General features: G+C 52.0%; 6 protein-coding genes across 6 annotated transcripts; 3 read left to right on the forward strand and 3 right to left on the reverse strand.

Moving 5' to 3' along the window:
- Positions 1 to 15: 15 nt before the first annotated feature.
- On the reverse strand, positions 16 to 2,466 carry AYO20_08443 (hypothetical protein; the record flags this gene model as incomplete). Its single annotated transcript, XM_022646720.1, has 2 exons — positions 16 to 2,306; positions 2,361 to 2,466. 2 exons carry the CDS (start codon positions 2,464 to 2,466, stop codon positions 16 to 18), a joined length of 2,397 nt encoding a protein of 798 aa, XP_022497268.1.
- A 760-nt stretch (positions 2,467 to 3,226) lies between these two features.
- Positions 3,227 to 4,813, forward strand: AYO20_08444 (hypothetical protein; the record flags this gene model as incomplete). Its single annotated transcript, XM_022646721.1, has 1 exon — positions 3,227 to 4,813. The coding sequence occupies one exon, from the start codon at positions 3,227 to 3,229 to the stop codon at positions 4,811 to 4,813; it is 1,587 nt and encodes a 528-aa protein (XP_022497269.1).
- A 903-nt stretch (positions 4,814 to 5,716) lies between these two features.
- Positions 5,717 to 6,249, reverse strand: AYO20_08445 (histone H2B; the record flags this gene model as incomplete). Its single annotated transcript, XM_022646722.1, has 3 exons — positions 5,717 to 5,895; positions 5,947 to 6,018; positions 6,075 to 6,249. The coding sequence occupies 3 exons, from the start codon at positions 6,247 to 6,249 to the stop codon at positions 5,717 to 5,719; spliced, it is 426 nt and encodes a 141-aa protein (XP_022497270.1).
- A 719-nt stretch (positions 6,250 to 6,968) lies between these two features.
- AYO20_08446 (histone H2A) lies at positions 6,969 to 7,535 on the forward strand (the record flags this gene model as incomplete). Its single annotated transcript, XM_022646723.1, has 3 exons — positions 6,969 to 7,021; positions 7,135 to 7,427; positions 7,483 to 7,535. 3 exons carry the CDS (start codon positions 6,969 to 6,971, stop codon positions 7,533 to 7,535), a joined length of 399 nt encoding a protein of 132 aa, XP_022497271.1.
- A 729-nt stretch (positions 7,536 to 8,264) lies between these two features.
- AYO20_08447 (hypothetical protein) lies at positions 8,265 to 8,779 on the reverse strand (the record flags this gene model as incomplete). The annotated part of the gene is made up of 4 exons (XM_022646724.1): positions 8,265 to 8,338; positions 8,394 to 8,472; positions 8,547 to 8,679; positions 8,745 to 8,779. 4 exons carry the CDS (start codon positions 8,777 to 8,779, stop codon positions 8,265 to 8,267), a joined length of 321 nt encoding a protein of 106 aa, XP_022497272.1.
- Positions 8,780 to 9,405: 626 nt separating this feature from the next.
- AYO20_08448 (hypothetical protein) lies at positions 9,406 to 11,020 on the forward strand (the record flags this gene model as incomplete). Its single annotated transcript, XM_022646725.1, has 5 exons — positions 9,406 to 10,122; positions 10,178 to 10,570; positions 10,622 to 10,804; positions 10,854 to 10,931; positions 10,982 to 11,020. 5 exons carry the CDS (start codon positions 9,406 to 9,408, stop codon positions 11,018 to 11,020), a joined length of 1,410 nt encoding a protein of 469 aa, XP_022497273.1.
- Positions 11,021 to 12,463: the final 1,443 nt, after the last annotated feature.

Here is a 12,463-nt window from a genome sequence, read left to right on the forward strand (position 1 = left end):
GAATCCACAGAGTATTCAACCCAGTCCAGCTCGTGTGGTCTTGACCACATGCTTGATGGCTTCGAGACTGCCCTTGTTTCCAACAGCACCCAGTCCGACGCCTTCTACCCAACCCATTTTCTCTAGCATCGCTCGTCCTTTATTGTCGGCGCCGATCTCCGGAGCAGAAGCACCGACCACGTCACCATTCATGTAGGTCGCACCAGACATGACTCCGCCACCACCTCTCTTTGTTCTCGCAGCGCCTGATGTGGGAGTGCCACGAGACTTGTACGAATTGAGTGGGCGTTTCGGGAAGAACTTTCTTAGGCTCATCAAGGCATCGATCTCCCAAACCGTGTCGATCGTGTATCTCGGAGTATGCGGACCTTTGGTGAGAACAGGGTACCGTCCGATACCATGGCCCTCCTTGCCCTCCGACTTTGACTGCAGCTTGAGTGACTTGGCAAGCCGATGGACGGAAGCACGAGTTGCTGAGTCCATTGGGGCCAATTCCAACGTGTTAACTTCTTCAATCAGAAACTGTCGGATTTCTGCTTTGATGGCGGCCGGGTGATTGCGTTCGGATGCCTCCAAAAGAGCCGCCTCACGCTCCAACAGCTTCTCGCGCTTGCGAGACGCCTTCTTTTCGCGGTCTTTGTTCCAGGTACTTCGCAGTCGCTCAGCAAGCTCCTCATCCTCCACGCCGAGGTCGAAAGGCAAGTCCGACTTGCGTCCTTTCTTCTTAGGTCGGAGACTGGGTCGGTCAAAATCCATGATGTCGAACGCGCCGTACGGATCCTGCTCAAGGGCATCTGCGAAAGCCGTGGCAGATGGGAAAGTGTCACGCTCGCGTCGATTTTTCCTTGACTTGACGCGGCTGGAAATATGCTTCTTCGAAGAAAAGGGGATGAACCCATCGCCAGCTGCAAACTCATCATCTTCGTCCTCGTCCTTGTCCTCGTCATCGATCTCGTCGTCATCCTCAACTTGCCCATCAAACAAGAGCAGCTCGTCGCCACCCATGCCTAGCTCTTCCTGCTTCGCTAGCGTCCGAGCAATCTGCTCGTCTGTCATTCGAGCGGTGCGCTCTAGTATCCGGTGATTTTCATCCATCTCCGATTCCATATCATCATCCACATCATCTAAAAGCTCGTCGGCCTCTGATGATTCGGAGTCGGTCGAGTCATTCGTAGTCTCTTGGATTTTCATGGCCCGAATTTCCTCAAAGATGCGGATCTCATCAACAGCAGAGGTCGACTTCAACTTTGCGTGAGGCACCCAGCGAGGATCGCTGGAGTCTTTGCCAAGTGCGCTGACGAGGTATTGTGGACCACTGGGACGTGTACGATGTCGGAGAACATGCCTGACCTCGACAATTTCCTCATCAGTGGTGCTGAAATCATCGAAATCTTGTAGATCACCAGAGTTCCAATCAATCGCTTGGTCGACATCGATAGATCCTCTAGCAGCTTTACTTGTTTTTGAAGTTCGCAGGTGGACCTTTTGCTCGCCCGGGCCGTCAAAGAACCGGAAATGTTCAGTTCTCCTTCCAATCTTGACCGAATGCTTGGTCTCAGGAATCTTGTCCTCGTCGCTGTCGTCGACCGCTAGGTTTGCAATGTAGTCATTGATGATAGCTTCTTCCTCTTCCTTTCTCTGAAAGCTTCCTGGTCGACCGCGAGCACGACCACGGCGGTCAACAGCTTCGTTCCGTCGTGGCGGCAGAATATTGTTGAACTTGTCCAGGCCAGATGAGCTGGAATCACGAGTGGTCGCCCTTGCGGCCGCAGGAGAAGCATGAGGTGGAGGTCTTGTCTCGACATCTGTGGGCTTGGTAGACACTGTGGTCTCTGTGCTGGGAGGGATGGCCGGCTTCGCTGGACGGTTCTGTCGTCCGGCGAAAATGATCTCTTCGGAAGATTGCGACGAGATCGAGTCTTTCCTTAGCCGGGGCTCCCCTACACTCAACTCGACCGGGGTCGGATTGTGATTCTTGGATTGTTCATTCCCTGACGCGTGTGATTCAAGCTCCTTGGGTTGAACTTGCTCATCATTGTGAGAGGGTTCTTCAGATGATACTGCCTCCTTCTGGGATTGTTCATTCTCTTTCGCGACTGCAGCTATATCGTCTTGTTTCAGATCTCCGGCACTTATGAACGTGATTCTCTGCTCTCTGAGGCGTGTAGAAGCCCAGGACATAGCATGGCGCTCGGTATTTCTAGCCGTTTGAGCCATGCTCAGTTTCGGCTTCGGGGATTCGGAAGAATTTAAGTCTGAGAAGTCCTGCCAGTCGTTGACAAGACCACGGTGAAAGGCATTGGGCCCTAGCTCATCTCGTCAGAATGCAAAAGGAAGGCAAAGCCTCGCGCTTGTAGTACCTCTGTTAGGGAAAGCAGACTGTCCGTGCTGCCACGTCGACGGGGAGTGATTCTGCTGTCCTCCATTCCGTTTCTTTCTAGCCTGCGCTCGTTGACGAGGACCCATGATGGGCGGGGTGCCACGACGAAGCGAGTTGCCCCTCTTCCAACAGTGAATTTCCGTCAATGAGTGTTACTAAGAAGTGAACATTATAAGAGTCAACAAGATAGAAATGCAGAATATTAAATGCCAGCAATCTACTCAACGAGTGGCGATGTGGATCATGCATACAGGTGTAGAGTCATGTTTCAGCGCTCAAAGAAGACTTGGGGGTGCCCGTCCCAGGTGGAGGGAGCGATCACAGGAAAATGCGCCCGCAAGTTCCACCAGTCACACTTCACCTACAGCCCTGGCTCTTCAGCCGATCTTCCAAGCGACTCCACCCCGAATCGAGCCTGGCCTGGTGATGTCTCCTAGCAAGGCTGACGTCCGTGTGTATCCTCCGTAGGCCTGCACCCTTGACTGCGGTGAAAGTCACCTCGCACCTCGCACCTTGCACCTACATTCGTGCCACGATCCAGCAACAGCTTCAGTGTACCATATACTATCATTAGTACTGTCGAAGAAACCTTGGCTTGCACAAGCTGACTGCCTAGTCCTCGACAACCTGGAATCCCTCCGAGTTCTGTTTGCATCCCTGCCCTCCAAATCACAAGACTCGTCACCGATCCTCCCTGAGTTCAAGCAGAAGGTGGATGACTCTCTAGTTCTGCTGGAACCAACGAACCAGTTTCCTACTCAGGCACTGACGCCGTTCGGTGCTCTCCTATATGCAATATCCTCCGGGCTTCAGAGCATTCCTCTCCCATTCCAAGCCCAAGACGTCATGAATGGCGTCGACGTTAAGCGCTTCGTGCGCTACTTCTATGACCCTCCACCAAAATATGATGACATGTCAGGCACCTCAATATGGCTGCTTGGAGAAGAGTATCAGGCTGCACCACCCAAGCCGGTAACAACAACGGACCACGACGATGTGGTTGAAGTCGAGTCCTCGTCAGATTCCCATGACCCTTCTGATACGAGCGCTCTGTCATCGACAGCAGATCAACCCACACAGCAGCAACCTCATGAATCTCTATCGCACAATACAAGCAGTTTTGATGATGCCCAGCATGTCACGGGAGGAAACAATCTCCCGTCACTGTCGAACGACCCTTCCGATCGGGGATGGCCCATCGCGTTTCTTGATGACTTCGAATCCCGGATATGGATGACCTACCGCTCCAATTTCACGCCTATCCCTCGCTCGCAAGAGCCCGGTTCTACTATGTCCTTGTCCTTTTCCGTTCGCCTACGCAATTTTGCCGAGAGAGATGGCTTCAGTAGCGATACAGGCTGGGGATGTATGATCCGCTCAGGACAATCTCTTTTGGCAAACGCTCTGGTCATGCTCCATCTGGGGCGGGACTGGCGGCGACCTCACACATATACCAACCGTACTGTGTCTCCTCCAAATGGTCACTGCCTCGGCTCGCCTCCCGTCACCCAGACACAAAGTGAGGCCTCTATCCTTTCTCTCTTCGCCGACTCCCCCCTCGCCCCATTTTCCATTCACCGTTTCGTCCAGCACGGCGCATCCGCCTGCGGTACACATCCAGGCCAGTGGTTCGGCCCTTCTGCCACAGCATCATGCATCAAAGAGCTCTCCGCCGAGTGTGCTGCCGCAGGTTTGCGAGTCTACGTGACCCCATCTGCAAGCGAAGTTTACGAAGACAAGTTCCGCAGCATCGCACGCGCTTCCGCCACTGATCTGACTATCAGACCTACATTGATACTTCTGGGAATCAGGCTGGGACTGGACCGAATTACACCGGTCTATCACGAAGCCCTCAAAAGCAGCCTCACATATCCTCAGTCAATTGGGATCGCGGGTGGCCGGCCATCTTCCTCACATTACTTCATTGGGTGTCAAGGGGACCTCTTCTTCTACCTCGACCCTCATGAGACCCGCCCAGCCCTGCAGCATCACTCTGACCCAAGCGAATACACCGAGGAAGAAATCTCCACATGCCATACGCGCCGTCTTCGAGGGTTGAGAATAAGTGAGATGGATCCCTCTATGCTTATCGGTTTTCTCATCAAGGACGAACAAAATTGGGAGGACTGGAAAAGAAGGATAAAAGAGGTCAAAGGCAAGGCGATTGTGTCTGTCTTTGACAAGGAGCCGCCGGTGCCCGGCGAAACAAGCGAGAGGAAGGAGGCTGTGGACGAGGTGCAGACATTCGATGACGAGGATGAGGATGACGAGACGGTGACTGTCACGGGGAAAGAGTGTGATCAAGCCAAACCCGAGGGCGAGGGAGACGAGGATGGTATCAAAGTCGACCACCAAGTGGCAGGGGAAGGGCAAAGCGATGTAGTCCATGTTGGACTCGCCAACTCGCAAGATCCCGTCAAAATCCAGGGTTGACGATCCTGTGGCAAGGGAACGACACTGTCACGGTCCTCTGGCTGCAGAAAGACGTGTCACCTGTGCGATGACGAGTACGACGCTACGCGTGACAAGAGACAAACAAAGAGTATCACTACTAATATGGCTAACGACTACCGGGGGCTTTGGAGTATTTGGCCTGTCAGGAAATGGAAACTGGGCAAAGACTATCATCTATCTATACGAAAGCGGAATGTAGTCAATCTTGTCGGCGTTTTTGCTGGTCGGGACCTGAATTTGGATCAATCTGGTCGTGCTCCGAGAGACAAACAAGTCCGCCTATTCGGGCGGCTGTTCACGAACAGGACGAATGTTTTGCTTTCTTGACCGTGCGATCACCAAACCGTCCCTGGACATTGCAGAGAAGCGCTGTGGGCAACAGGCCCTGTTTACGTTCACGTGGTTCATGTCTATTTTGTGGCGCCTCTAGCGCGCAACCCCAGAGAACGCGTACCAAAACAATGAGTCCTGGTATCTCAACCCTCGTAGTAATTTCATGCTCGCAATTCCAATGCGCCGCGCGAAGACAAAAACAAAGATTGAAGAGACTGAACAGTTTGATTTCATGCTTTCAATTCGAATGTCTCACAAATCCAGCAAGAACTGAACCTCTGAAACTTCAGGCCTCAGCGTGGTGAATATTGTACATAACGCGAAAGCTTCTCTCTGTAGAGACTCGTAAAGCATGATTGCTGTTGATGAGCAAGCATGACCGTGGACAGCTCATCACATTGTCAATAATCCCCGATTCCCATGACGCATCGTAATGTGTTGATCAAAAACCCATTTCAACACCGTTGTTCCATTTGTGCCCACAACCCCGTTTGCAGAAAACACACGCAAAAGCCAAGAATCAACCATCCCCATGAATATTGAAACCAATTACTTGCTTTGAGACGAGTATTTGGTGACAGCCTTTGTGCCCTCAGACACAGCATGCTTTGCAAGTTCACCCGGCAGGATCAATCGGACGGACGTTTGGATCTCTCGGGATGAGATTGTGGACTTCTTGTTGTAAGCAGCAAGCTTGGAGGCTTCAGTGGCGACGCGCTCGAAGATGTCTTAGGCAAACGTTAGAATGGGTGTCAATTGCGGAACGCGAAGTGACTTACCGTTGACGAAAGAGTTCAGGATAGACATGGCGCGGTTGGAGATACCAGTGTCAGGGTGGACTTGCTTGAGGACTGAAGAGACGCGTCAGTATTGAAGAGGCGATTCGCGCGAAGGATTGAAATCTCACCTTTGTAGATGTATGAAGAGTAAGTCTCCTTTCGTGTCTTGCCTCGCTTCTTCTTGTCACCAGAGGGAGCGGCGGCAGTCTTCTTGCCAGCTTCCTTCTTCTCGGCAGCGGGAGCCTTTCCAGCTGGGGCCTTGCCGCCAGTGGTGGGCTTCTTCTCAGCAGCTTTTGGAGGCATTTTTGGTGATTGAGTTGATTGCGCAAAAAGCGACGATGGATGAAAGTAGTAAGTGAGATGAAATTGACTGATGGAGGCGTATGAGCGTGATGATTGATGGATGGATGAAGAAGGAAGGAAAGATGGAAGTGTGAAAGGTGGGTGACGGCGACTCTTATACCAGGCGCAAGTGCGAGAGGGAGGGCGCGGGTTGATGCGAAGTGGCAGACGCAGGCGGTCGACTCCAAGGGGTTGATCCGGGTAACAAATTGCGCGATTTTCCCAGCGTATTGTTATTGTGTCGATTTTGCTAGTTTTTGATCCAGTCAAATTGCAGGATCATGACTCTTGGCAGAAAGATATGGTAACGCAATGTAATGCTGACTCGTATTGTCAAACTCATCAGAAAAGTCATTTTTGATCATTCCCTTCCTCGCGCCACGATTGGCCCAATCCGGGCTCCGTGATCTAGCGCACTCCTCTCCCGCTGCACCTTTCATCACAAGTTCTCCAAGGTTGATCTGGAGGCGCGACTCAACTGCCCACCACCCGCATCGCCGCCTATCCTCACTCCTTTATAACTGCCCTTCCCTCCCGCCTTCCATCATCGCTTCCTTCTCTCTTTTCATCCATCGTCAACCCAAGTTTCCATCGCACACTCTGCACCAGCTTTCCATCTTCACTTCATTTCACAAACTCCAACTTTTCAAACCAATCCCAATCCCACCCACTCAATCAAAATGACTGGCGGAAAATCTGGCGGCAAAGCCTCTGGCGGCAAGAGCGCTCAATCGTAAGTTATCACCCTTCCAAACTTGTCGCATCACTCTGGATTCTATCTGTGGCATTTGGTTGTGGCCTTTGCCATGTTGAAACTGTTGAACCATGATGCTAACTATACCGCAGCCGATCCTCAAAGGCTGGTCTCGCATTCCCCGTTGGCCGTGTCCACCGTCTCCTGCGGAAGGGCAACTATGCTCAGCGTGTTGGTGCCGGTGCTCCGGTCTACCTTGCCGCCGTGCTTGAATATCTTGCGGCTGAAATCCTCGAACTTGCCGGCAACGCCGCTCGTGACAACAAGAAGACCCGTATCATCCCTCGTCATCTTCAATTGGCCATCCGAAACGACGAGGAGTTGAACAAGCTGCTGGGACACGTCACAATTGCCCAGGGTGGTGTCTTGCCCAACATCCACCAAAGTACGTTTCTGCCTACACGAGATTCCACAAGACTTGCCTATACTGACTATCACAGACTTGCTGCCAAAGAAGACCGCCAAGGGCAAGAACCCCAGCCAAGAGCTGTAAGCTCGTTCTGCAAATTTCTTCTGAACTGGGTTTTGAATGGGAGTTTCACGACAAATGCGATCACAACGCGGGGTTTCAGGGGTTGGGCTGGCCAGGTTTCACAGGCCTTGTTTTCAGAGTTTGTGCTTTATCATCGGACGGCAGGGTTGTGTACATTATGCTCATGGCATGCCTACTATCATCACGAACATGGATAGGAATGCAAGACGGGGCATGAGATATGCAAATGGCAAAGCGAATGGCTTTGCAAATGGTGATCATTAGACAGCAAATTTAATGATCCAAACTCAATGGCAATTCATTACAAACCTGCTTCCTTTCTCGTTTGTCTTCGTGGGTGCGAGAAGCAGAGCGCAAACGAAGGGGTTATTGATAATGCGTGGCCAAGTTCGCGGGTTGACACGCAAACCGGACTCGGGCCAGGTAAACAAAACACTAGATCTCAACGCGTTGGGATGATGCCCATGATCAAACGAGCCACGTGAACACGAATTCTCGGGAAATAGAAGTGCGAGCAGCCGGCGAGGAAGCATAGATCGGCTGGTTTCCACCGGCGTTTTTGGCACCTGAGTTCGAGGAAAAGGATCGGGCAGGGACTCTGGAGTTTGAAGCTCTCTTGAGCTTTTTTTTTGTAAATCAGCCTTTGCGGTGAACCAGGTATTTCTTCCGCTCGCTGCGACAGTATGTACAAGTTCTCCACCTATCCATCAATGACACCACAAAACCACCTCATAACCGCTTGACAAACTCTCTCGACGGTGGCGGCAAGTCTGGGGCTGGTAGATTTCGTTCATATTTCGAGCCTGTAAACACGACAGATGAGCTGGTGTATTGCACAAGTGGTGTGGGAAATCTCACCTCCTGGGGCAGTTGGTGGTCTGTAAGGGTCAGGGTGCTTCCATTTCCGTAGCAGTTTTTCCGTCTCATTAAAGAGGATCTGGTTCCATCACAGGTCAGCCTGGTGTTCTGAGCTCGAACAATAGGTTCATGTGCAAGAGGTCATCTGCGTACTCTCTGTTGTCTTGGATCTGTGATATTTCTGTTCGCATCAAAGAGTGACCGGATATATACTGCTTGGCCGCGCCAGAGGTTTCGCTGCACCGCCCAGTCAAGCGCAAGCTTCAGCGACCGCCGGTAAAGGTTTCTGAGGGTGATTGAGTGAGCAAGTAGGCAGACAATATGTGGCTCTTTGTCCTTCGAATCACTCACCGGACAGCCTTGACGTGAGGACTGAGAGTTGCCATGCTGGAGAGCCCTGGGATCCTCCCCACACTCTCACTCAGTCGATAACGGAAAGGAGACGGCCACGGAGAAGTCGTGCGCGGTCAGCTGCGTCCCCAGATCTCCGGCCTGACGCTTCTGTGTTTATGTCGATGGCTTGACGTCTTGCTGAAGACCTCTCGTTGAGTGTGTAATGGAGATGAGTCGATTGGAGATGCAGTTGGCACCTTGCGCAGGCTTGGCGTCCAAGCTATTGCCGGTTCTCGCTGCTGCTCGTCTCGGGCTACGGTTCGAGTGGCAGCAAGGGTGGAGCATCTGGCCCAATGGCCCAATTCCGCCTGCGCGACTTTTCCATCCGGACGTCAGTCACTGCGTATGCCCAGCACAGTCCAATTAGAGCTCGGAAAGAGCTTTCCCTTCCCAGGTCTACAAAATCAAGAGGTCGATCCCTCTCCGCCTCTTTCTTTTCGAGGTGACAACATTACAGTCAGGAAGTACTTTTACTTCTCTGTCCTTCCTCTCATTCTCTTCTATACCAAGCGGCGGTCCCCCCGCCTCGCATGCTACAGCCTTGAGCTCCTTCGCTCTCTGGAGCATCGATTACCCTCGTTGTGTTGCTGTACTACGCTCGCCGGACCAACTTTCCAACATGGCCTCTCTCCGGCTTCGACGGACGCCAGCCTTGAGCTCTACGCTTGCACTCCCAAAGTGTGGTGCGTCTTTACGCTCCCGCACCTTTAGTGTTCTCAGATCGAAACCTACACCTCGACAAATCTGCGTCTCGAGCTTACGGCCGTCGATTGCGCCTACGTTCGCCTCCCTATCGCGGTACCAGCAGTTTAGTACCTCGCCTACCCGCTATGAGACGATTGTCAAAGTGCCCCAGATGGCCGAATCCATTTCTGAAGGTACCCTCAGCAGTTTCACAAAACAAGTCGGGGATTACGTCGAGCAAGATGAGGAGATTGCGTCTATCGAGACGGACAAGATCGATGTCTCGGTCAATTCTCCGGAAGCGGGCACAATAAAGGAGTTTCTCGTCAATGAGGGAGACACTGTGACAGTCGGGCAGGAAATTGCGAAGCTCGAACCTGGTGGAGGAGGCGGCGGAGGCGCTAAAGAAGCAAAGGAAGAGCCCAAGGAGCCTGCTTCGAAAGAAAAACCCACGAGCTCAGATCCTGAGCCAAAGAAGGAGGAGCCGAAGAAAGAAGAGGCCCCTCCCCCTCCGCCCAAGAAGGAAGAAAAGCCCGCTCCACCCAAGGAAGAGAAGAAGTCTTCTCCGCCTCCCAAAGAGGAGAAGAAACCAGATGAGTCCAAAGCCGGAATTGAGTCGCCATTCGGCAAAGGCACAAGAAACGAGAACAGGGTAGGCAGGCATATGGCAATGTCTCCTCTAGGCTAGGAAGGCTAACGTGGACCAGGTCAAAATGAACCGCATGCGTCTGCGAATTGCAGAGCGTCTCAAGCAGTCCCAGAACACTGCTGCTTCGCTAACCACGTTCAACGAAGTGGACATGTCCAACATTATGGAGTTCCGGAAGAAGTACAAGGATGAGATCCTGAAGAATACCGGCGTCAAGCTTGGCTTCATGAGTGCCTTTGCCAAAGCTAGCATTCTGGCCATGAGAGAAGTGCCCACTGTCAACGCTTCTATTGAAGGTCCGGGTGGTGGCGACACCATTGTGTACAGGGATTTTGTGGATATCAGCGTTGCAGTAGCAACACCCAAAGGCTTGGTGACACCTGTGGTCCGAAATGCAGAGAGCATGGAAATGGTTGAGATTGAGAAGTCCATTGCAGATTTGGGCAAGAAGGTGAGTGGCCCACACGCTGTGGTTGTGGCTGGTTCTAACCTCGAGGCGCAGGCTCGCGATGGAAAGCTCACTATTGAAGATATGGCCGGAGGTACGTACACCATCAGCAACGGCGGTGTCTTTGGGTCGATGATGGGAACTCCCATTATCAATCTGCCTCAGACCGCAGTGCTCGGGCTACATGCCATTAAGGACCGAGCGGTGGTTGTCAATGGCAAGATCGAGATCAGACCAGTAAGTTCCCTTACCTACGTGGAGAGTGCCAAATGCTAAAGTTGGCTAGATGATGTATCTTGCCCTGACCTACGACCATCGTCTGCTGGATGGAAGGGAGGCTGTCACATTCTTGGTGAAGATCAAGGTAAGCATTGATGGAATGTCGTGTGTCGTTGTGTCTAACATGGATGGTAGGAATACATAGAAGACCCGCGGAAGATGCTTTTGGCATAATCTCCTGAAGCGTCACTACGTGGTGGTAGCCTACGTGGGAATGGATTGTACAAAACTCGGAAAATTCAGAAGCACGCTTTGTTTGCGAGATGCATTGAGCAGGGATGATGGACACTGGGTGGACATTCAGCACCTCTGTCCTGGGTGCGCAGTCGAATCTATGAGTAACAAAATCCAATGTCTCTGTTGTTTTCCTGAGGTCGTGAAGCCAGACAAGCTTGTGTCAAGGCCATGAACTTGCTGAAGATGGTCCGCGTCCTGTCTTGATTGCCGTATTGTTCCCAAACACAGCCAAGTTCCCCCCTGGAGACCAGCTTGATTGCCTATCTAGGAGTGCATCCCTGGCCAATTGGGAGGACTCGGATCCGGTAGAACTAGTCGGCTGGTCGGCTGGGTCTCGTGTCTGTTGGCGCCTCCATGGTCGCTCACGGAGGAAGGATTCGTTATTATTGGAACTGACCGGAAGTTGTAGCGCAGCTCGACTTCTTTACGAGGACAAGAAATGTCTTCTTTCTCCTATCCAGTCCAGTCCAGTCCAGTCGAGGGTGGATGTTGTGATGGATGTAATGGATGATCCGGGCGTGCTGTGGAGACACGATCAGATGCAGTCCGGTGGAATCAGTCCGACAAGGTCATTGTCGTTGTTATTGGACCGACACCGCCGACGTCAAGGACAGACACTGTTTGAATTAGTCCGCTGTCGGGAGGGCCGTGCTCGGATTGCTTTGGCAGGCTTGGGAGGTGGACAGGTAGGTAGGTGGGTAGGTAGGTAGGTAGTCTCGGGTGGCTCGAGCATATTCGTATGAAATGAAGGGGTATATCGAGTACATGTTTCACAGGTCCTTGTCGTTATCCAGTGTCTTCTTGCCCTCGAGACTCGTCTCTCTGTCTCTCTTTCTCTCTCTCTCTCTCTCCCTGTCTCGTACTTTGTACCTACCTTGTACGTAGTAAAATAGATCGCTCGTCCCCGCCGGAAATGCCGGATGCGTAAGATATGTAAGAAAGGTCGGGGTTCAATGCGGTTGACGCACGACCGGTCACGCTGCAGCTAGCTAGTTGGGTGTATCCGCTGACGGTGACGACGTTTGATATTGGCACATCGAGAGCGCGCATTTTTCCAAAAGTCTTGGGTGGATTTACGGTGAATATATATCGTCCGTGACACGTTTTCCTACGATCGTGTTGTGTATTGTATTGTGGGTGTAAAGCAATACAGGTTGAGCTGTTTGTGGTTGGATGTGGACGGTGATAGATGGCGGTTTGTGTTGTGGAGGGAATTATTTTTCGTGTATTGGAAAATAAAATGAAAATATACATAGTTACACCACGACAACGACAATAACAACAACAGCCACCACACACCATTTGTTCCACACACTTCATATGGCCATGTCCACAGGTTCAATAATCCCGCCGTATCCATCAAATTATCCAGTGGCTTCA

Source organism: Fonsecaea nubica (genome assembly GCF_001646965.1).
Source record: "Fonsecaea nubica strain CBS 269.64 chromosome Unknown Scaff67, whole genome shotgun sequence".
Classification (NCBI taxonomy): domain Eukaryota; kingdom Fungi; phylum Ascomycota; class Eurotiomycetes; order Chaetothyriales; family Herpotrichiellaceae; genus Fonsecaea; species Fonsecaea nubica.